Source organism: Strix uralensis, chromosome 4 (assembly GCF_047716275.1).
Source record: "Strix uralensis isolate ZFMK-TIS-50842 chromosome 4, bStrUra1, whole genome shotgun sequence".
NCBI classification, from domain to species: Eukaryota; Metazoa; Chordata; class Aves; order Strigiformes; family Strigidae; genus Strix; species Strix uralensis.
In genome coordinates, this window is record NC_133975.1 from 4,958,201 (window position 1) to 4,983,208 (window position 25,008).

Below are 25,008 nucleotides of genomic sequence, written 5' to 3' on the forward strand. Positions count from 1 at the left end.
TGCATTCCGGTTGTTAGTGTTTCCAAAGGATACTTGTTCCTGGAACTGTATTCATCATGTTAACAGAGTTAAGAAAAGTTGCAGTAAGGTAATAATGAATGCCATTATTAAAGAAAACTGGAGTTGAAACAACTTAATTTTTAAGACAATTCAATTTCACTTCTTGACTGCTTGGGCAGACAAGTTAATTTAAAAGGAAAGAGAAACAGCATTTCCTGGGCAGGTAGTCGATGAAATAAGAGCTTAGGGTACACAGGACTTGGTCTGTATCCTTTATAAGCTTGTCATCTCCTCTCTTTTGCTTTCTCTCCCTGTCTCTCTCTCTAGACCCCTGAAGAGCTAGAGGATGATTCAGACTTTGAGCAGGAAGATTATGACGTTCGCAGCCGAACAAGTGTTCAGACTGAAGATGACCAGCTTATTGCTGGCCAGAGTGCAAGAGTGAGTATAAAACCCACGTACTATGTTAAGTGTCTGTATAGCTACCAATAAAAAGAAATGCAGTGATTTCAAATCTTCAGGGTACTTAAGAACGGACGGGAGTAAGGTGACTTAGGTGTTTCAAGTTTTTTCATATCTCACCTATTTGAAAAGCACTGACTTTATTGAATGATCTTCCCTAGGCTTATGCGATGCCTGTATGAGCTGTTTGCTCCAGCTAGTGCTGTAGGAGAAGGCCTTGCAGGTTTGGAGTGTGCTGTCACCGTGGGAGTAGTCAGCAAATTATAAAAAAAAAAAAAAAAAAATCCCGTCAGGGCACCATGTGCTGTATCCAGAGAAATCGTACATTAGTCATGTTACCCAGTGTGCAAACCTGTCAAGGAGATCTGTCTAAGCTACTGAGTAGTCCCTGTAATTTAATTGTAATTGAAGACACTTGTTACTGAGTCAATGTAATTTTACCAGGGTAATTACATCATGATAAACTCAAGTCATTGTGATTTGTGACCTTAGCTTGTGCACGGGGAATGCAAATTAAGCTGATGAGTGCTTCAGGGGTCACAGGTGCTGGAAAAGTGAAGTTTGTTAACATTCAGGATTATGCCACCCTCTGATGAATGTTTACCTTTTACTAAATAGGCTGCTCAGCCCAGATTATTAAAAAAAAAAAATCAGAATATAATTTTGTGGGCAAATGACTTCCTGAGGGTGTTTGCAGATGATAGCAAGGTGAATTGTGCAGTTGACACGCCTGAGGGATGGGATGCCATCCAGAGAGACCTGCGACAAGCTCAAGATATGGGCCCATGTGAGCCTCATGAGGTTCAACAAGAGAAAGTGCAAGGTCCTGCATATGGCTCGGGGGAACCCCCAGTATCAATACAGGCTGAGGGATGGAGGGGTTGAGAGCATCCCTGCAGGGAAGAACTTGGTGGTAATGGTGGATGAAAAGCTGGACATGACCCAGCAATGTGCGCTCGCAGCCCAGAAAGCCAACCGTGTGCTGGGCTGCATCAAGAGAAGTGTGGCCAGCAGGTCGAGGGAGAGGATTCTCCCCCTCTGCTCCGCTCTCATGAGATCCCCCCATTGCAGTGTTGTGTCCAGCTCTGGGACTCCCAACATAAGGAGGAGATAGACCTGTTGGAGCAGGCCCAGAGGAGCCCATGAAGATGCTCGGGGGGCTGGAGCACCTCCCCTATGAGGACAGGCTGAGAGAGTTGGTGTTGTTTCAGCCTGGAGAAGAGAATGTTCCAGGGAGACCTCATTGTGGCCTTTCAGTACTTAAAGGGGGCTTATAAGAAAGATGGGGACAAACGTTTTAGCAGGGCCTGTTGCTATAGGACAAGGGGTAATGGTTTTAAACTAAAAGAGCATAGATTCAGACTAGATATAAAGAAGAAATTTTTTATCATGAGGGTGGTGAAACACTGAAACAGATTGCAGAGAGGGATGGTAGACGCCCCCTCCCTGAAAACCTTCAAGATAAGGTTGGATGGGGCTTTGAACAGCCTGATTTAGTTGAAGATGTCCCTGCTCATAGCAGGGGGGTTGACCTAGATGACATCTAAAAGTTCCCTCCAACCCAAACTATTCTATGATTCCATAATTCTATGAAAATATATTTAACTGGGAAGAGAGTTTAATAAAAAGTCTTAAAATTTTCCAGCAGAGAACCAGTGGGGAACTGGGAATTGCCTGAATGATTTTCATGGCTGCGGTTTCTTCTGACAAGTGCTAAAATTGAAGTAATGGACTAAATGAGAAGTATTCTCCACACACACACTCAAACACTGTAGCAAAAGCTGGTAAAAGGAATGGTGACTTCTTACCTTGAATTCTGAAAGAGGATTTGTGGGGCTGAGAACCTGAAGACCAAAAGACAATGATGCTTTGACAGATCAATTCAGAGGACCAGGAAGGAGGAGTTTTCAGCTGCTGTAGGAAGACCCACAGTATGTTAGGTCTTGACACAAACATCTTACACCCTGAAAAGAAACAGTAATGCGAACCTAAAAGAAGTTTACTTAGACGTGTGGGAGGAATGCAAGACAAAGATACAGTGGAATGGGTAGAAGTTTATTTTTTTCTTAAATTCATTTCCTTAGATGTTGAATACAGATGGTAAATAAACCATACCACATATCCGGAAACCTGGGTTTCTATCACTACATCCCAAAGACAAAAAATTTTGTCCTTGCTTTTCAAGGATATGTCACATATATCATTATCACCTAGGTGGAGGGCAGATGGATTGTAGGTTCCATCCCAGAGAGCTGGGTGACCAGGAACTGGCACTGAAAACCATGCAGTCAGGAGAATTGCAGAATGATTCCTGGATATCTTAACCTGAGAACGATGACAGAACTATGTTCTGGATGCAGTCAACTGTCTTTGGGGCAGTTTTATATTTTAAAGATCATAAAGTCCTGTTTGATATATTCAAAGAATTGACTACTAAAGTAAGTCTCAGGTACAAAACTACTGAGATACAATACAGTTATTTCACAGTTTTGGGGTTTTTTTTTGTTACATCTAGGATTGGGTAGCATATCATCACTTCTTGATCTGAAAACCAAGTAAAGACTGCAGTAATATTTTTACTAAGAATCTAATTCACCTAGGGACTTAGGAGTCTTAAATTCTATTACATTTATTGTGGTTATTATCACTGCTGCACTTAAAACCTTCTACTTTGATCAGCTACACACTGTATAAACATAATATATTATAAAGACAGTCCCATTCCTGAATAACGTAGAATGCAATATGTCATGGGAAGCAACAAACGACAAAAACCTAAAATGAAAACATGCTAAGCAGAAGCTGCCCAGTCCACAGTCTTGAGTGACTCATTGAAATGAGTCTGCTAAACAGAATAGGGTCTTACTTGAACCTTTTCTGTAGAAAAGCTGGATTTTTATTTGTGGAATGAATGGATTTGTTTAGTAAGCTTACTCCATAAAGCTATTAGTATTTCAGTAGAAAGACTTGTGTTGGTCTTCAATAGAAATAAAACTTGAATATATGAGCCGCATTTGCTATAGGATATAGCTTCTTTGAAAACACATCATCAGCTGGAATAGAAACATTAACACACTGTATACCCGTTTAAAGGTGAAGCTGCCCACAGAGAGAAACCACATGCAAGACACACAGATTTTTTTTCCAAATGTTACTACTCCTATCACATTATCTTAATTTCAGTTAATTCATCTGTTCTAGTGTTTTATGTGTATTTTATATATTTATTTAATAGCTTGACTTACACTGCATTTTTCTGTGGAAAGACTAATATGCTAACATTTGAAACTGCTGAGTTGCATTGATAAGGCCTAATTAAAACTCATGTGTTGAATTTTAATTTGATTAAGTTGCAAATTTCTCATTTTCTGATCTACTGTTTTATAACCTTTTTTAATTTCAGTTTTGGAAAAGGTCAATTATAAATTTTTAAAAGCCAAGAGCATTTTAAGAATATGTAGAGAAAGACTTCAGCTGATTGAAAGTGACATAAACAAGAAAAAATGTAATGACACTTAAATATGTGTCACACCCCATTAAATGCATAATGTGGTCTTCAGAACCCCTAAAGCCAAATAGTAGCTCAACTTGGAAATCATTATTGGAAGCGTCCATTTGATCTTCAAAAGTATTATAATTTTGTAGAGTTCTTTTTTTTCTGTCTTTTTGTGGGGGATGAACTCTCCACTTTGTTGATAATGTCGAGGCAGATTAGTATCGACCTGTTTAGGGCCTTTTTGCATATCTTCCAAGAGACAATTAGACCACTAAATATTATTGAAAGGTACATTCGTTACAATTCACTTCACATGTATTATCTTGCATGTCATAGCTTATTTTAGTGTCAGGTTAAGCAGAAAATGTCTATTTCTGACAGAGAATGAGACTGAGGGATATACTGGCGATTTAGTCTGCCTTTTCATGAAGTCTATGAAATTCATAGATTTTATTCATTTTGTTCTTCCTGAAAGTGAAGATTTAACAGGAATTTTCTTAAATCGTCCCGGTGAATAAGCAAAGCATTTGACACTGTCCCCCATGATATCCTTGTCTCTAAATTGGAGAGACATGGATTTGATGGGTAGACCACTTGGTGGATAAGGAATTGGCTGGATGGTCGCACTCAAAGAGTTGCAGTCAATGGCTCGATGTCCAAGTGGAGAGCAGTGACGAGTGGTGTTCCTCAGGGGTTGGTTTCGGGACCAGCGCTGTTTAACATCTTTGTTGGAGAAATGAACAGTGAGATCGAGTGCACCCTCAGCAAGCTTGCCAATAACACCAAGCTGAGTGGTGCAGTCGACACGCTGGAGGGAAAGGATGTGTCATCCAGAGGGACCTGGACAGGCTGGAGAGGTAGGTCTGTGCAAACCTCATGAAGTTCAACAAGGCCAAGTGCAAGGTCCTGCACATGGGTTGGGGCAATCCCAAGCACAAATACAGGCTGGGCAGAGAATGGATTGAGAGCAGCCCTGAGGAGAAGGACTTGCTGGTTGACAAGAAGCTCAACATGACCCAGCAATGTGCACTCACAGCCCAGAAAACCAACAATATCCTGGGCTGCATCAAGAGAAGTGTGGCCAGCAGGTCAAGGGAGAGGATTCTCCCGCTCCGCTCTCGTGAGAGCCCTGGCTGCAGCGCTGTGTCCAGCTCTGGGGCCCCCAACATAAGGAGGCGATAGACCTGTTGGAGCAGGTCCAGAGGAGCCCATGAAGATGCTGGGGGAGCTGGAGCACCTCTCCTAAGAAGACAGGTTGAGAGATTTGGGGTTGTTCAGCCTGGGGAAGGTCTCTGGGGAGACCTTATAGAGGCCTTCCAGTACCCAAAGGGCACCTACAAGAAAGCTAGAGAATGACTTTTAAAAGAGCATGTAGTGACAGGACAAGGGGTAATGGCTTTGAACTGAAAGAGGGTAGATTTAGATTAAATAGAGGGAAGAAGTTCTTCACTGTGAGGGTGGTGAGACACTGGAACAGGTTGCCCAGAGAAGTTGTGTCTTCCCACTCCCTGGAAAGGTTCAAGGCCAGGTTGGACGGGACTTTGAGCAACCTGGTCTAGTGGAAGGTGACCCTGCCCATGGCAGGGGGGGTTGGAAATGGATGACCTTTAAGGTCCCTTCCAACCCAAACCATTTTATGATTCTATATCATGGCATCACATATATAATTTTTAAATTCTTGAAGGTATAAGACAAGCTTATAAGCATCCTGTGAATCTGGTTTTGACCATCCTAACAGAAATCTAATGTCTCCTGGATTTTGCTTGGCATCTTTGACTCTCATAAAAAGTTGAGCATGCTGTTTGAACCACTGGAAATAGATATAGTTTCTAGCTTCCTTTTTTCATAACAACTTCTCCCATTTTTTCTCCAGGCTATCATGGCTCAACTTCCCCAGGAGGAGAAGGCTAAGATTGCCGAGCAGGTAGAGATATTCCACCAAGAAAAGAGCAAACTCGATGCGGAGGTGGCCAAGTGGGATGACAGTGGTAATGACATCATTGTGTTGGCAAAGCAGATGTGCATGATTATGATGGAAATGACAGACTTTACGAGGTAAGGACAAAATAACCTGTTCTGTGGACTTCTTCAGACATCCCACATCTTTCCTTTTTGTTGCAATTTATAGACTATTGAGATTACGTTCTATGTTTTTGGGTATCAAAGCCAGGTAACACACATTATACAGAGTGGAATGGGTTCTACAGTTCTCTACACATGACTGCTCTGGATATTTCTCCAAATGGGATTAATCCCATGAAGTTTTTGTCCTATTTGTGAATCTGTTTTATTTGTAGATCATCTTGAATTTCAGTAGCAAAGATAGTCTGTGACCTTACAGACGTTCAGCTGACATTTCGTTTAGTACCCATCTAAATGCATGTGCCTCTCTGAACTTTCAACATTTTGACACAATTTGTGTCAATCAAAAATAATGGCAAAACTATTTATATAATTTTGAACACTGAACTTCTTTCCAAAAAAATCCCAAATGAAATGAAACTGTTTTGATCTAACACTTTATTGGACCCTGTCAGTAGTGATTACTTTTGCTTTCATCACTTTTTTCTTATTGATGTCTTGTTCTTTTCTAATTGCAAAGCATCAAAAGGCCATTCATTAATGGTATCATATAAACAGGGTTATTTTGTTTAAATATAGTCATATTGTTAATCACACCAGGGAAAACATTTTTACAAGATTCTTTGAATTACAGGTCACCATAATAAATGTTTTTCAGTGTTTATTTTTAATAGGAGTTCAAAAGTTTAAACAGTATTTATCAAAATGTGATTAGACAAAACTCGACAAAAAACTTCAAGTTTTTCTTAATTAAAATAAGGCATCCATTTATTCATCTCACTTAGATGCTCAAATAGATTTCTTAATCTCCAGCTGATCCCATGCCTTGTGTCTGGAGCCATTTTGGGGGAGGCAGTCCCTGCATTGACAGTATACAGTTCAAACATACCTTATATGTAGATACATAGATAGATAGATAGATGGGGGGGTGTATAAATACCATTAATTTGCAAATAACTTGACAATTTGCACTTGCATAGTTAATTGGTAATAGGCAACAGCAAACATTTTTATCCATTTTAAATTTAATTATGCATATAGAAAGTTTGCTTACTTTATTAGATTACTATTATACTTCTTTCCAAGTAATTATTCTCTCAGCTTATTTGTTTTATCTCTCAGTTTGTGCTTTTACAACTATTCTTTTGCAGTAGACTCATCACTCCTGTATACCAAATGACAGTGTAGAACCTCCTGTGAAGGGTGATATTTTACATGAATCTTAATTACTTTTGCATTTCTGTTGTCTTTGGGTCTCTGATTCTTCTGCCCAAAAACAGAGTGAAAAACTGTCCAAACAGTGCCATCATTTCATGGAAGGAAGAAATATTGTTCTAAAGCAACAGCCCAGAATATGAATGCTTTCTGCCACTTCCCAGACAATCTTTGATGCATTAAACAGCAAATTGAAAGTTTTGTAATTACATTTTCTACCATCAAAAGAACAGAACTAATATGAGAATGAGAGAAAACGACTGTCACATTTGAAGTAAATAAAAAAAAAAAAATTCAAAGTGCACCTCTGTCTACATCAGATTCAATAAAAACTTGTTTAATATATTCCATTAAAGCAGAACAAAGCCTTTCACACCTTTTTGGCTGACTATAACCTCAGCAGTGTTAAAATAGAATAATTTTTCAAATGCATGGAGTTTGTGACAGTCAGATATGCTGATGTAATTAATGTAGAAGCATATGAGGTCACTATGAAGGATATTTGCTACAGTTTAAATTCAACAAAAGTGGGATACTTGTATTTCAATATCTGTTTAAGGTGGAAATGACAGTATGGAAAGTAGATGAAAATAGAAATAAGTTTCATTATGTTATTCTTGGCATTATAGGTGAAAAAATGCAAAAATAATACTACGTTGTGCTTAGAAAAAATGCCTTCAGTTTTAGTTGAAAAGAAACTAAGTTTGATCATATTATAATTTTTCATCAGTCTTGTCTGAAGCTATATTTCTCCAAATAGTATAAAAAAACCAAAAAACGGGAAAATCAGCTCACTTCCAACTGAGCCATTCTCAGGAGCCGTAGCAAATTTATTATTATAAACTGGATTAAAGTTTTGAGTCTGAGGCAAACTCAGAAGAGTCTGCAGTGACTTTTTACTTTTTGTCCATATATATTTTGGTAACTTTAATGACTAAAATCAGAGTTTTGTGCGTCTTCTTAAAAGTATGCTGAAAGATCAATCTTAGAGCTAATTATAAATGTTTTAAGCATAACATTTAAGTGTAACATAAGGATTATGCTTCACGTATCTTTCTTTTCTGACAAAAATCTACTAAAAAAGGTTTTCTAAGTTGTGACTCTCTTGCTTTAGAAATGACAGGCTTAACATTTAGCACTGGCTTGGGAATAACAGAAGTTTGAAATAGTTGTGTATTCCAGAGAGAATGTTGGCTTAATGAGCACTTCAAAATGCATATACTATTAAGTATAGCTCGTGTGCTTGAAGGCACTATCAGACTAAATTACTAGTGAGGCATTTTGAAATAGAGAGGAAATATAGCAGACCTATTTCTTAATCAAGCTGTGCTATAAAGTAGTTAAAAGGTGAAATTGTAATAAATTAAGAAGTCATTGATGTTACTATTTTAAAATCAAACACTAAACAGGGTCACTAAAACTGTTGCCTTTTATGATTTATTTAGATTGTGCATAATTGTATTGTATTTCACAGAGGTAAAGGGCCCCTGAAGAATACATCAGATGTCATTAATGCGGCCAAGAAGATTGCAGAGGCAGGATCAAGGATGGACAAATTGGCACGGGCGGTAGCTGATCAGGTAACAGCAAAAATGAGCAGAAATATAATGTAACCTGTATCAATGAGTTGCCTTTTTCAGGCAAAGGTTATCTTTACTTGGCAAAAAATCACCTGTTGAAAGTCACTGCCTAGACACTGATCTACCCATTGAATAGAAGTTGTTTCTTCTATACCAATCAGCTTGGGTTTTGCAGTACAGAAAAGTCATAAATGAGTCTCTCTAAACCTCAGAAATGCCTGACATGTTCCACAGCCTCACTTCTGGACCCAGGTGATTGCATTAGATTTAGACTGATATATTTGCTGTCATGAAAGCAGTAGAGACTTGGATGCTCTGTTACCCTTGCTGTATGCCTAGAAACCCTTACATTATTTTCAGCTTATTCTTCCAGCAATTTCCCTTGATATGGCACTTTTTCAAGATGTGCTTTGCATCAGGGTATTGTGCTCTCACCTTACAGCCCCCCGCTCCATGTTCTAGGGTCTGTGTCCTCAGTCCCATTATCAAATTCATGTCACAACTGGAAAGATGAACTTGCTATATTCAGCCTCTTTCTTTCAGATTGGAATACCTATTCATCTGGAGAGCAAGAAGAAGCATCATATTAAAAGTCAAGAGCCAAATTTCAAATCTGGTTTCTAGGTAGCTAATTTTAGATTTAGACAAATTAAATTTGACTACTTTTTCTCTTGTAAACTTCCTACAGTTTCTTTCCTTTCATTGGCATAAGGAGAAATTTTGCTGTAAGTGGAAACTGATAACTTCCTTGCTTCTAGTCTTTCTCTTCAAAATAAGTATTTCTTTTTCTTCTTCAAGTAAGCATGTAATAGTGTGTAACACATCCTGCCAAGGAATATGGTCCAAAGTAGCAAGAAAACTGAAGCTGCCCATTTTCCTACAACCTCAGAAATTTTGGGTTTAGGTTTTCTTCATTACCAGCAAGTATTTTTCCTGTAGTTAACCCATTCCAGTCCTTCAAATGCAGCATCTGTTCATTTTAGTGTAAGAAAGAAGAAATCCATCTGTCAGCTGATGAAATTCCTAGTCAACGATATTTGCAGAGATGGGGTATTTTCAAGAAAGAAACACAAAGAGACTTGCTATGCTTAGAGTGCATTGACTTCAGTCACATTTTAAATTTCAAAAGACTGTAATATGCACACTTTAATAATAAGCAGTAAAAGCACTATGAGAATGAAGTGTTTGTTTTAATGCTTGTGCTTTAATGATATTTCACAGAACTTTGGAGACACTTATGCAATATAAACTTTTTATGGACAGTTGCATTTTTAATTACTGTTCCAATGAGAGACATCTTACATTTTCATTCACTCCAAGGTACTTGTATTTGAAGCCTTGTCAGCTCTCTAGAAGTATTGCTTTAAAGTGCACCTTCAGTAAGTTTGCAGATGACACCAAGTTGGGTGGGAGTGTTCATCTGCTCGAGGATAGGGAGGCTCTGCAGAGAGATCTGGACAGGCTGGAGTGATGGGCTAAGGCCAACTGTAGGAGTTTCACTAAGGCCAAATACCGGGTTCTGCACTTGGGCCACAACAACCCCCAGCAGCGCTACAGGCTTGGGGAGGAGTGGCTGGAGAGCTGCCAGTCAGAGAGGGACCTGGGGGGGTTGACTGACAGCCGGCTGAACATGAGCCAGCAGTGTGCCCAGGTGGCCAAGAAGGCCAATGGCATCCTGGTTTGTATCAGCAATAGCATGGCCAGCAGGGACAGGGAAGGGATCTTACCCCTGTACTCGGCACTGGTGAGGCCACACCTCGATGACTGTGTTCAGTTTTGGGCCCCTCACTCCAAAAAGGCCATTGAATGACTCGAGCGTGTCCAGAGGAGGGCAACGGAGCTGGTGCAGGGTCTGGAGCACAGGTGTGATGGGGAGCGGCTGCGGGAACTGGGGGGGTTTAGTCTGGAGAAAAGGAGGCTGAGGGGAGACCTCATCGCCCTCTACAACTCCCTGAAAGGAGGTTGCAGACAGCTGGGGATGAGTCTCTTTAACCAAGTAACAAGTGATAGAACAAGAGGTAATGGCCTCAAGTTGCACCAGGGAAGGTTTAGACTGGATATTAGGAAGCATTTCTTTGCAGAAGGGGTTGTCGGGCATTGGAATGGGCTGCCCGGGGAGGTGGTGGAGTCCCCATCCCTGGAGGTGTTCAAGAGTAGGATCAACATAGCGCTTAGGGATATGGTGTAGTTGGGAACTGTCATTGTTAGGTTAATGGTTGGACTGGATGATCTTCAAGGCCTTTTCCAACCTAGCCGATTTTGTGATTCTTGCAGTTCACAGACTTCAAGAGTAGGGTAAATATTTCTGTATTAAATTGTCACCAGTAAGGAGAAGGGGTCTCTTAGGGATTCATGCCTGAAAGATGTGGCAACTGAGAAAGAGAGGCATTATAGTATTGCCATAAGTATAGAGCAGATTAAACCTAACAGCCTCAATGAATCCCCAGCTTTGTTTATTGTTAGTTTTAAAGGGAAAGAAAAAAGCAAAGTGACTGCCCTCAGGGTTATAGATTACAGTATATGCAACTACTTCACCACAAACATATTCCTTGCCAACATTAGCTGTTGGGGCTAGAGCAGTCATCTGAAGTCAGAGGTTGTGATGCTGTTGACTCGTGTGTGTTTAATTCTATCAGTTTTTCTTGAAGTGCTCTGATAATATTTTACAAAAATTGAGCATAAACTTTGTAAGATGCTAAAAAGAGATATTCAGAATCTTTGTTCCCCAAGCTATACATTCAAAGAACATTGTTAGTCAGACTTTGTTGGGTAGCCTCAAGAAGTATTTATTGAAGACATGCTGTTAGCAATGGACCCTTTTAGCAATGTTTCATTAGATTGAATTACTGAGGTCCCTTCTCTTGAGGGAAGACTTTGAATATTAACTACAAGAGTGTTGTTTATTATGCTGTTGATATTGTGGAGGATGATGCTGTTTCTATTACAAGTCCCAAAGACTATGAATAAATTGTACTTGGGCCTTTTCTAGTTATAGTGATTATAAAAACTTCACTGAGTCTACCACATTTGACCTAATGCAATTTGTTCAAAACAGATTTGAGATGCACAGCATCCAAAATGGTACAGGACTGTAGAATGCCCTCCCTTTAGTATGAAGAGGTATCCCTTAGACAGGGAGAGGGACCAACTTATCTCATTGTGTTCTTGAGAAGGGCTGCAATAATGTTGTCATTGGCTAAGAGACTCTGTAATATGTCACTTACACTTTAGTAAATAATTTCCTTCTGGCACAGATTATTTATTCATTAACAATAACCTTGCCAAATCTGTCAATACCAAACCCAAGCAACTTCACCTCTGCCTCTCAAGTCCTGAGCGTGTCAGTAAGGGACCTAGCTTCTGCCAAGTCTGGAGCAGAGCTGTGTCCTCTGAATGTCTGCACAAATGCCAGGGAAGCTGGCAAGACAGTCAAGAGTTGGCATTAGAGTGGATGTAATCAGTTGGAACTGGGTTTATCTGGACTTTAACTGGTCCGTGTTGTATCTTAACCTGGACATCCAGCAGGCAACCTGGAGTTTCAGGTCAAACTTGGTCTTTTGGCTGCTCAATAGATTTCTCTGTTCTGTACAAACTGATATTATAAATGAATCTCCCCCACAAACATAGCAATCATATTATTTTCATTGTCTTTCATTAGTGGCTGACAGAGAGGTTTCTACTTCTTATAAAAGGTATAGTGCATCTTCAGGTTACAATTCATAAGTCTTGAGTTTGAACTTTCACATTTCATCAAGTGTCTCATGTAAAGACAAAGTGAAATGGATCCACCTAATACACAAACATTGCCACTATCTCCTCTGATTACCTCTCTATAATTGTATGAACTCAGCTACATCTAATCAAATATTTCTTCTGTCTGTAGTGCCCGGACTCAGCCTGCAAACAGGATCTGCTAGCCTACCTGCAGCGCATTGCCCTCTACTGCCACCAACTCAATATCTGCAGCAAAGTGAAGGCAGAAGTTCAGAACCTGGGAGGAGAACTTATTGTATCAGGGGTAAGCTGGTATTTGTATTTAGCCACTTATGTTTCCCATGTAGCACTTGAAAGGGAGCATTTTTGATGGCCATAATATACAAAACAAAAATACAGTAATTCATAAGCAAGCTTTTTAAAATGTTACTGCCATTATTCCAGACCTTACATAAACTTGCGTAGAGCAATTTGATTTTCCAATTACCCTTTGTTTATACTAACCTTGTAAAATCTTCATTCTTGCAAGAGAAAAGTAATTTCATAGCCTAGAAAGCCATTGCCAAGCTGTGAATATTATAATTATTCAGAGCTTTTGTATATTTGCTCATTATAAATCTTCTTTCCTTTGTTAGTACTGGTAATTTCCTTCCTCTGTGCAGAAGCCAGCTCTGTATGAAGTGCATATTGTTAAGATGGTGATGACTAATGGGATTTCATTCACTCAGGTTCCAATGCACACTAGGTTTAGCAAAAACTCTGGAAGGCCAGCAAAATATTTTAAGTTTTGATGCACGTGCTGTTTTCAAATACTATTGGCAAGCGCAATGATTATATACTCTAATTCCTGTCCAGTTATTTCAGTTATTTTCAATGAACACTACAAACTTTTTGCACACAGTCTTTTTTAGAAATAAAGGCAGGAATGTGCAGCAGCAGTAATATTATAAATAATGAGTTTTCTGCATTTTTAAAGTATTTTTTCTTCCCTTCTCCTAATGTTGGACTCTGTGCCTCTGGGAGATTACTAAAACCAAGCAGTAGCAATTGCCACTCCTCATGACTTTCTTGTTTTGTTCTGTTAACTAATCACCCTAGTATTAGCCCCATGACACATTTGTTATCTTCTAACTCAAACACAGACCATATGTATGTGATATGTTTCACTCTCCTGAGTGCATTTTCAAAATGATGGTGATTTGTGAGACCCAAGAGACTTGAAACAAGATTGTTTTCAAGTGCAGTTTTGAAAAAGCACCCTTTCATTGTTTAAGCCCAATCAAGTATGAAGATTGTTAGGACAACTAACTTGTGCACTTCATTTCATCCATAAGATTCCCCAGTGAAATCACTGGCCTTCCTCAGGCATATCAGAAGTCAGAGCAAATGTTCTCAGCTATATAACATTTTGATTTTTTACAAAGCACTATAGAAGGTCTTAAGCATTTGCCAGGCTTTCTTGGATCAAACATTCTGAAGTCATACATGCAATCCTAAGAGGAGCTGCTTAAATGTTCCTGTGTCTGTCCTGCAGTTGGTCTTCACTTCTTGACGTATGTACATATGTAATTTTAATACCTTGATCTTCCCACAGCAATGAAAAGATCCTCTTCCATTTTCCTGATATTAATGGATTGATCTGTCCTTGTATCACTGACAGCTATGCTGCATAGTAAATGCTATGATCTTTTCTTACCTACTGCCATCTGGGTCCAGCTTTTCATACCCATTGAGTTGTCATATTCATCTATCTATAACAATTACCCAAATCAGTGCTTCTACCAGCTTGGCTTTTGTGGTTGTGTGTGTTTCTTTTTCAAGTCTCTTTATTCAGTGTATGTGGATGCTGAATAAGCCATTGTGAATCTCTAGCATCTATTCGTTACTGGAACATCACCATTCATTGTGAAATTTAAGTGGCCGAACCGCTTGACTTCATCATTTCCAGTCTGGCATTGTTAGCATCTGCTGCTTACCAGGCTTCATCACCATTGTGTGTGTTTGGTTGGGTTTTTACAGTCAGTTGCAGACGAAGGCAAAACTAGCTTCAACCACAGAAATTATTTGGGTCTGTTCCAAAGACTCAGTAGTACTGACATACAGAAAATTTTAAGATTGCCCCGCTTGCTTCTTCTGCTGTTGCTCTGAACAGGAGGTGATATAGAGAGTTGAACTCCTGTGCATCCCTTTTTGAGAGCATTGTCTTGTTATCTAGTATAACGCGGTTGGTACAAGTGCTTTCCTGATAGTGTTTTCCAAGCTGTTTATCTTCAAGGTGCTGGGTACTGTATGCTCCTTTGCTATCCAGAGATCTGGTATCCAAGTGCACATCTACATCTGCTTGTCTACTTGCTGCTTCTGCTTCCATCTTCTTCTTCATTCTCTCTTGGATAGCCAATTACAAATAAACAGTATTTTATTTACATTAAAATGAAATACCATTATTTGGCAACTTGCATACAGTACAATGTTAGAAGTACAATAGAAATCCAGAATTCAAGCTTCCCACCCCTATGACTACAGGAGTAAGTTTATGTGAATGTGAAGTGTTGAAGTGTTTTGATGTAAATATCAATTACAATATTGTAATTTGCTATTTTGTTTGCAAAGAACCACAACATAATTCAGATTGATCCAAAAGATATGATTCAGAACTATTATGGGGAGTACAATCTCTGCTTGAGTTTTTGCATTATTAAGAATATTAATCAATATTTATAAATGAAAAGAATGTATGCATGTGTGTGTATGAATCTATGTGTGGGCATATGTATATTTATGTAAAAAGGAAAGAGACATAAACCCAATTAAAACCTAAAAGACAGATGAAAGCCACCCCACAGTTCTTATAGTTGTGTTAGAGAAAAATGTGTTGCAACAACTTCAAAAATACTGTGTACATAACATATAATGTGCTATGTATCTTTTGATGAAACTACTATTTCTTTTTCTCCCACAAGATTCGGTAGTTCAGTATGGTTTATCTCTGAAAATAAGCATAAAGCTGATCTTGTTTGCTTTTTCCTCTATAGATTGATATGATACTAGCATAGCATATGAAGGGGTTCTTTTTGGCATCGACTTTGCTGCAAATAGAAAAACAGATCAAAAAGTAAGAAAATGTCACGCTCCTGAAGTGTAAATTATTTCAGTAAAGGAAAGAACCCACTGCTGTTTCTCCTGTTCTTTCTTCCATTCCTTTTCCCTGAGGTCTTTCTCTCCTTTGATCTTTCCCATCAAATTCCCTGCATGCAGATAGCAAAATTATTTTCACCAGATAAGTAAGATCTGGCAATTGAGAGTCAGCATACATCCACCTAACCTCATTAATATCAATGGAGCAAGGCCAGTTTAGACTGTCTGTTGACTTGGCCCTTTATGTTGCAAGGTGAGACTCTTAATTCCTGATACCAATTGAGTTTTGGAAAGTAAAATAAGGAAAAACTATGTGATACCTGTTCTTCAGTGAGGAGTCTTGTAAACTTGAAGAAGATTATGGGGAAGAAAGTAAAGAAAAGGGGTGAGGAGCAAGTTAGATAAAAGCAAAAAAGCATTAATATTTAAAAAATATTTCTAATCCATGTAGATGATATTCTTGTTCCTAAAAAAAGTCTCTAACCTTGGTCCATAAGCAAGTATATGTTTCTGTAATTTTAAATTTGAATATTGGATTTCCAATTTCCCTCTAAGAATAAACAACCTCCTTTAACAAAATCACAGACTAAAAGCACTTCAAAATCATTTTCTTTGTCTCTTGCCTTAGTTTATTTAATGTAATGTGTATTTGCTTCATAATCAGTTGCACCATTGTATTGGAATGAACCCTCTGAGGTGCTGAGCATATGCTGCTCTCAGTGAAGTAAATATCATCTACATATACTGAGCTCATGCTGATAGATAGCCTTTTTGTGATAGCTACTTTTGTTGAATAGAGTTGGTTTCAACCATGAAGTTTGTTACTTGGATAAAAATTCAGACTTCTTCTAACTCTAGGGCTGCTTTATTTTTTTAGTATTCTTGTCTGACTCTTGTTAGCTACACATTACAATAAAACAGATCTATATATTTATTTCTTACCCTAGGATAAATATCCACTTGTTCTGTTTACTGCTGTTTTGAAGCTGATCAGCTCATTTACCTACTCTCCATTTAGGCTATGAGCTTGCATTTTTTTAAATTCTTATTTATGTTAGTATCTTTGCTACAGTTTTTCCTGCAGGATTATATTGAACAGAATCTAAGAAAATCCCTTATCCAAGGCAGCCCCCTATTGTGTTCAGGTTTGATTTAGAACTCTAGAGATATAATCAGCTCTATTATCAGAAAATCTGCCGAAAGAGTCTTAAATTTCTGAGCCAGATAGATAGGCAGTGTCATACAGAGTAACAGCCATGAACACTGTCCAGAAATATTGAATCAATAGCCAGAGCACACTCCAAACATATACTTTAGCTGGGTCCAGTTCCCAGTTATTTTCAAAGGCCTATTTTTCTTAGCATAATAGGCTCAGCTACAATACTGGGAGAAGGATTCTTATAATATGTTGAAGGTACAAGACAGTTTAGTTAAGATTGTGACTTTATCTAGGAGTTCTTGCTTGCTGAATGTAAGTGAGGACTTTGGGGGAAAAAGGAAGATAAAAGGGCTGGAGCCACCCAACTTTGGGTAGGACATTATGAAAATTTCTGTAACACCTAGACTGGGAGGTTGGACACATAAAAATGTTAACAGATATGGGACATACTGCAAAATAATTGTATGTTTATTCTTGATCAGTGATAAGAAACTTCCAGTGAACTGGAAATAGCTAGTCCTCATCAAAAAAGAATGAGCCTCATTATTTATCACAGAATAACAGTGTGTATCCAGCAGTTATTTCAGATGAGTTGGCAAACAGTTACCCTATCAATTCTGCCTATGGATCTTACATCTATTAAAACAAAATGGTTAAAAGTTCTACTTTTCTTTCATGTAAGGCCAAATCACCCTAAACTACCTTGTGCTGTAAAAGCAAGTTGGTATGCGTATGGGCAGTGAAGTATCAAGTTGCTACTTATGAATTCTATAAACTCAAAGAAAAGTCAGGTAATTTGAAGTTCACCTGCTATTAAAAGTGGGTAAGGCCATCTTTCATTGAATTTGAATTATGAGCCTGTGCATAAGCAGTTACTTAAGAGACAGTGATGTGGTATTTAATTTCCCTGCATCAGAAAGTCTTTCTGGGGTTTTTCCTTTGTTTGTTTTCAAGTAGGCAATCAGAGGGAACTTTTGCATTTAAAATGCTTAAGATTATGGAGAAAATGTTTTTTTGGGAGTTTGGTAAATAAAGTAATTTAATTCTTCCTGAATCAGGCAAGAATTTAGCATTATGTAAAAGAAAGATTGCTGAAGGGATTTGGCAAATTGACAAAACTGTCAGGTTCCTTTTCTTCAAGATTCTCAGGAGTCCAAAAAGGTTATTCCTGTTACCTAGCTATCAACCAAATAAGTTTTACTATTAATTTATAACAGAAATGGAAGAATGCTACATGAAGTATACTCACAAAAACATCCTGACAAACCAGGGTTTGTAGATATTTCTGGGATGGGCTGCTTGGACTGGCAAGCTGTCAGTGTTTTCAGTAGAAAACACCTGAGATAAGACCTATCTGTATTTAATGATTAACAGATATCACTAACAGAAATTTTGTATTTTGTCTGCTAGTGATTCAATTTACTTGGACCCAAGGGTAAGAGCAGTTATTGCTAAATAATTGCTGTGATCATGTTTGTTGGACAATGAGTGCTCAAAGAGTTACACACCGCAAAAAAGATATAGTCCTATGTCTAAGCTGACATCATTGCAAGATGAGGGTTTGGGTAATGGTAATGTCGCGGATGAAAGTATTAACACTGTAAAGATTTAGCAGCAAATCAAGATTTATTAATGACTAGCAGCACTTAATCTTTAACCAATTTAAAGATTTACAAAGTAATTCAATAAAATATATTATGGTTAAAACAGCAATTTAACTACAGATTCTAAAATTACAAGATTCACACTAACTTACTATACGGTACCTAAATCAACGCATATATACATGCACATTCACAGACCCAAGACGTACAAACACACAGACAGACGAAAATATTTGGATCCAGTGAAATAAGTATGTACCCACACTCGTGATAATAACTGTGTATGCCTAAACAGATCAGTAGGTAGAGAGACTAGGTAAAAGAGAAACTAGCTCAAATTTAAAATTTCCCTTTTCTTGAGATTAGAGTAAATACATACAGTGCATTGGCATTCATCAACAGGTGATAATTGAGACTTGAGAGGGTCGACTTTTCCCCGGTCTTCCGTTGGCTCTAACAATGAACAGAACCTTAAGGTTTTTGGTACCTGAGAGGCATCCCAGCTCAGGGGAGATGCTGGCCACAGGCCTGCTGCGATCCAGGAGAGCTCAGAGGGTCTCACTTGGGGTGGCTATTTATAGGGTCCAAGATAACTGACTTTTGTCAGCTATTTTTCCATTCTGGCCCAGTTCAAGTGATGAAATATTCTGGTATTTTCCATCAGTTGCACAGGCCAAGAGCTTGATGGATGTGGAGTTCTGTTATTGTTCTCCCTTAGCCATGTCCCAAGTACAAGTGTCCCGAGCTGTCAGGAGGTGATGGGCTGTTATAACTCTCCCTGCGCAATAGGGGCAGCAGGACACAGGCATGCCAAGGGGCTGTCTTAACGCTCTGGTTCACTGCCATCCACAGTCCATACCACCTTAGGTTGGTATGTGGCCCAGGAGGGGGTTCGGAATCTCTCCAAGCACCGAGCTGCCTAGCAAGGAGAAGGGGTGGAGGAATTGCACCACCACAGGTAATACATGACAAATGGATATTACACAGGTGAATATACTCAAATTGGTAAAGGGAAGTGAAAGATGGACCCAGGGACCCTATAGATAATTACTAAATTACTTAAGAATATATTTTAACTTTTGTGATTTTCTTTTATAATTTAGGATTTTTTCTTTTGCAAGTTACTTTTCAGTTAATCCACTGTTTCACCCACAAGATTGTGGTAAGAATTTAGAATGGCCAAAAAGGGAGTTTACAAATATGAACAGCGTATCGTAGGTACCAATGCTGTGAAAATAAACTGGGACTTATGGAAAGATATTTGTTTAGGATGGGGTTGGTGGAAAGGAGTTCTGTTTTGAGACTTGGAATGAAAGCAGTGGGTAAAGGAGAGGACTTTGGAAATAATAAGGAAGTAAGCCAAAGAACTTGAAATATGAGATATGAAAGGGAAAGAAAAAGCCAAACCAAAAGCAAGATAGGAATATGAAATCAAAGAATTGCAATGGTGGGAAAAGACTAAGATAAAGTCAGGACCATAAAGTTGGTCGGATCCCACAATAATCTCTACTCTCCTATTAAAACAAGCAAGGAGAGAAAATAAAAAAAAATAGGGTATTTATTTTGGCAGAGCCAAAGTTACCACCATAAAAAGACAGCTTCCAGCACAGGAAGGCTTGGGACTAGGTGGGGAGAGCGAGAGACATTGATTTACACTGTATAGTCAACTAGCTTGTGTCATCTGCTTTGGGAGAAATGGAAGAAATGAAAAATACAGGGAGATGTTTCAGCTGTGCCTTTTGGGATGGAGATATATTTAAGTCACCTCTACATACGTGTTGGAATGTATGCAGACATATTGATATATGTGAGGGTGAAGTAAAGCCGTAACAAGTGTACTCTGTTCCAAAACACATGGCGATATGAAGCACGTGATGCTTATAAATATACAAGTTTTGATAAGCCTTTATCTGGAACAAATTGTTTGAGCTTTTCTATTTGTGACTAATACAGGAGTCTCCCAACTCCTGCTGGCACGGGCTGTATCCCTCCATACACTGTCCAAGAAAGGGACTACCTGATGATATGGAAACATAAAAAATTTATCATCCTGACACTGAGTCGATTTACTACTCCTAAAGGATAAAGGCATCAGTGAGTTATGCAGGTTAATCAAAATGAGTGCTGATAAAATCCCTCATGGTCATATATTCATTATATGTGATGTATTTTATGGAAATGCTGTCTTAGGGCTTTCTGAAAGTTAAAAGAGTGAAGAATTCCCAATTATCCTATGAAATAGCTCTAAGACAAATAGAAAAAAAGACATAAATAGATGTATCTGTAGTGGTTCTAAAGCCATTTACAATACCTCTTCCAAATATGTAACAATAATAAAGATTTATTTCATTAGATGAAGCTTACCTATTGCTTCCCAGTAACGGTAGTGCGGACCAGGAGCCCAGAGAGTTTATGCAATTGGCATCCTTGGAGGGATTCAAGCCCCAGATAGACAGTGCAGCATCTGAGCAGATCTAATGTTGGTAATCAACTCATTTCAAGTCGAAAGTTGTACAAGAGATCTCCAGAGGTCTTTTTCAAATGACATTTGTAGAGTATTTTGATTCAGCTAAGTGAAGGATCCCACAGGATCTCACTTCCACGTTTGTGACTTCACATGGTTTTGCTTTTATAACTGTTGCTGGATTGGACAATAGTATATATCCTCATCTTTGGGCATCTGGGGGATCATAAGTATGATCCACACAAAGAATAGCACAGAAGGCTTTGGAAAGGTTGATTTATTTTTATTAGTGTTATGGTTATTTCTTCAAAGCAGCTGAGTGAAGGTGGATTGGTTGTGGGCAGACTTTACATTATGTAAGGAAAAGTAGATGAATGAAGCTTGAGACATAACTGCAAAATTCAACAAGAAAATATTTATTATTAAATAATGTCAGTTCTTTTGAAGCTACAATGTTTTGATATAAGGCTGTTTTCAGGACTAAGAAAATATCTCATTGTATATAAAAGCACATGTACACACACATACACGTAAATATGAAACGATATATCCTGCATAAATGGGAAGATGTTATCTAGAATTTCATTTGCAAAGCGAAATCACATTGCACTTGTCTTCATTAGAATGTATTCATAGAAGCAAGAGGCACGCACACCATCTATATGTCTACATTTAGTAGGATAAAATTTAGACATGTCAGACTTTTATCCTTATTAAGAAGCATTTTGGCTACAGGGAACACGCTGTTGTGCTTTATCAGGTAACAAATATTCATGAATTGCTGAAGATTACATTTATTGAAATTTCTCATTAGAAGAGTTTTCTGCAAAGTAAAGCATTTCTGATACCAAATAATGTTAAGCCATTTAATTCCATGAGAACAAAGCAAAGTGTTGCAGATTCAAGATTGAGGCTTGAAACAAATATGATCATAGAAAAAAGATTAGAGAATTGAAGGAAATACTAATGTATATGCTTCATTACATCCTACTTTTGTTTTAAAAATAGTAACCACTCTAAAATCCAAAGCTTGCCTGCTACAGTAGTTATGGCTTCAGTCCAGCTTGTTTTCCTATTCCAGGCCATGCTGAATGAGATAGGAAGAAAATGGGAATATTATGATTTTCTGATACACAAACTGCATCAGCCCTGCAATACTTAGCAAGGCCTAGAGACCATTCTAACATACCATAAGGTTTGGTCCTGAAGTACTGTTCCTATAAAAATTACTACAAAGAATGAGAGGATTTCAGTACTGTCTCATGTTCACTTCTTTTCCAGTCTTACTGCCTTTAAAGAGGTGGTTTGGGACCAAGCTTCACCATTTTGTATTAAATAAGAATTTCTTTCCCCTGGGGCATTCTCACCTGGCCTCCTTAATGCACAGCACAGATTTGCTAGTAGGTACATCCCGAGGCTTTAAATAAAAATTAGGTTTGTTTCTTGCACATGGAATTGTGGGGAACTGAATTTACATAACGACAGATTTAATACACAATAAGAGATTCTGGGCTGTGTTTCTTATACAGAAGTACATCTTTTAGCTCTTGCAATTATTTAACTTCCTGATTTGGATAGTGGTAAGACTTAATCTCACTTCTAAAATACTATCAAATGATGCTTTTGCAGATATTAAAAGAATAACAACTTCAGACTCATCAGTTCCTTTGACTTTAATTATAGTTCTTGACAACCTGAGTTGCAGATGAGTAACACACACATAGAAACACTCCCAGGCAAGAAGACATACCCTCAAGGCAAAACATCCACAGGTTTTCCCAGCCTGAGCAGAATCAATTGCAAATACTGAACAAAACAGCTTACAACAGAGTGTTTAATAAAACTCACAATCGGAATGTATCTCCATTAAATGTAGGAGGTAATAATAGTCTTTAGGAAGAGATCAAACTGAGTGAGGAAGGTTAAAAGTTGCCTTATATCTTTTACCTCTGGAATATTTTCTTCCGCACTTGGAATATAATATTATTACTATTACCATTATCAGTTATGATCTTCATAGGAGCAAAGGAAAAATGTCTATTCTCACACCACATCATTAATTTTACATAACTGATAAGCAGCTGCATCAACAAAAAGGGTTTGTTTTGTAGAATGTATTCAAGACATTGATATGGAGTCAAAATAAAAAAATATCCAGGATCAGAAAAATCAGTCCTAACCTCTTACTGTTAGATATTCTCAAATGCTTTCTGTTAACATCAATTCTTTCTAATTCTGACAAATACACCACCAAAATACTTTGTGAACTTGGTTGCCAGGTAGGTAATAGTATCGCTAGAAAAGGAGACAAGGCATACAAGTGATGTGTCCTAAATCATATCAAAGACCAAATTAGAACTCTATAAAGCTGGATTAGAGCAGCAATATCTGATCTAAAAGACTGCAGAGACATTTTCATCCTTTTTTATACCTGCAACTAGATTCAACCTTCCCACTGTCAAAAAATTAGAGAAGTTGCAGCTTTATTCAGTCCAAATGGGATGTTACATATTTCGTAATTCCTTAGCTATGACAGATAATGAACAAAAAAGACTTTTCCATTCATCCATCAAGCTGAGCCACTACAGCAACAGGACTTCTTTGGGTCAGAGGCATGTCTGTGTTTGGGTCTCAAACTTTTATGATAAGTGTCAGCTTGACATTTTTACATGGCCTTTTCAAGCTGTTTCAATTTCTTAAAATATATCTATTTTACCTCCTGTAGGTATACCAGTAGTGCATATAATGTTTCTGCATGGTCGGTTCTCCTCAGCTTTTCACAGTCTTGCTATACTCAAACTTTATAGAAAGTAGCCACTGGTACCTTAGTGGTGCCTGCCCATTCCTCATCATCTGTCTGTCTTTTAAAGCAAGAAATAAAGCGCTTTGGTGTTTTTTCCAACAGATATTTGTTGTCAAACTGAACATGAACCCTTTTTTAAACTTGATTTCTAGTGCCTTGGTGCAAGTGATTAAATCTATTACTTGATCTGCGTTCACAAAGTTTTCTTATGCTGTTAGGTTTAAGTTACATTCCTTAAGAAAATATTTTACAGTATTAAAGTCTGCATTTACTGTCTCTTTGCATTTCCATGCATTCATTTACTAAATCTTAATTGTACACTTGGAAGATTTCCCTCTCTTCTTGAATGTATATAAATTTTTCAAATGTTTTCAGTTAGGTATATTCTTTCTCTGCTTTTGTTCACTGTTTTGACAAGTAACGTGTTCTACTATATGTTCACAAATCAGTCTTATCTTTTTTGCTCTTCCCCTAGTTTTCCGTTTGTCAACTACAGATATCATACTAAGCAGGTCAAAACAAGATTTCAGATTTGAGCAGTGCTAGCCCAAAATACCATCTGGGGTATTATCTGCTACCTAATCTATTGAACTGTTTATGTCACATTATCATGATGTAATTTATCATATTTCTGCATATTTCTCATCTTGTGTTGTTACTGGAGATTATTCTTGGCCATACTCAGTCTTCTGGAATTTAATTGTGCTACTTCCATAGGTTTCTATTCCAATAAAAGTCAGTTTATTTATTTTTAGGAGATATTAGGACTGCTACTACAAGTGTAACATTCCTCATATTTCAGGATATATCCTCTGATCATCCTTCTCATTATCAGAATGAGCAAGCTTGCTCAGGCTTCATAAGGTCTCGTGGTCCCAGGAGTTTGAAATGTATTCCTACTTTATTTGGCAAAAACAACTGTGGTGCAATAGTCAAGTCATAGATTACCTAAGTTATGAATTAACTGAATTCTACATGGTACTTTTTACCATAAAAGCCTTTAAAAGTTCAATTTTTATTTTCTCTTTGGCAGACTAGTAGACATACATGTTAATAAGGAGTAGATTCAATACAGGGTACCAGAGGTGGTTTTTCTCCTCTCTATCTTCATACATGCAAACAGCTCAAAACCAAGATGATGTAATACGAAATCAGACAGATATATGTTTAATTCAATTATGAACTGAAATTCACAGCACTATCATCACTTTACGTTACTCAGATGCAGCCTAGTTTTGCATTGTGTTCCTGAAGTTATATATCATCTCTAACATTCACAATAGCTCTTCATTTA

The 25,008-nt window shown here is 37.9% G+C and overlaps 1 protein-coding gene across 4 annotated transcripts in view; it reads left to right on the forward strand.

Annotated features, from left to right (window-relative positions):
* The window catches only part of CTNNA2 (catenin alpha 2), a 524,441-nt gene that overhangs the window by 480,174 nt on the left and 19,259 nt on the right, over positions 1 to 25,008 (forward strand). For all 4 annotated transcript variants that reach the window (XM_074865479.1, XM_074865476.1, XM_074865477.1 and 1 more), the window contains 4 exons: positions 328 to 441; positions 5,832 to 6,013; positions 8,730 to 8,835; positions 12,719 to 12,853. In XM_074865479.1, the coding sequence (XP_074721580.1) occupies positions 328 to 441; positions 5,832 to 6,013; positions 8,730 to 8,835; positions 12,719 to 12,853 (537 nt within the window). The remainder of the gene's footprint in view (positions 1 to 327; positions 442 to 5,831; positions 6,014 to 8,729; positions 8,836 to 12,718; positions 12,854 to 25,008) is intronic.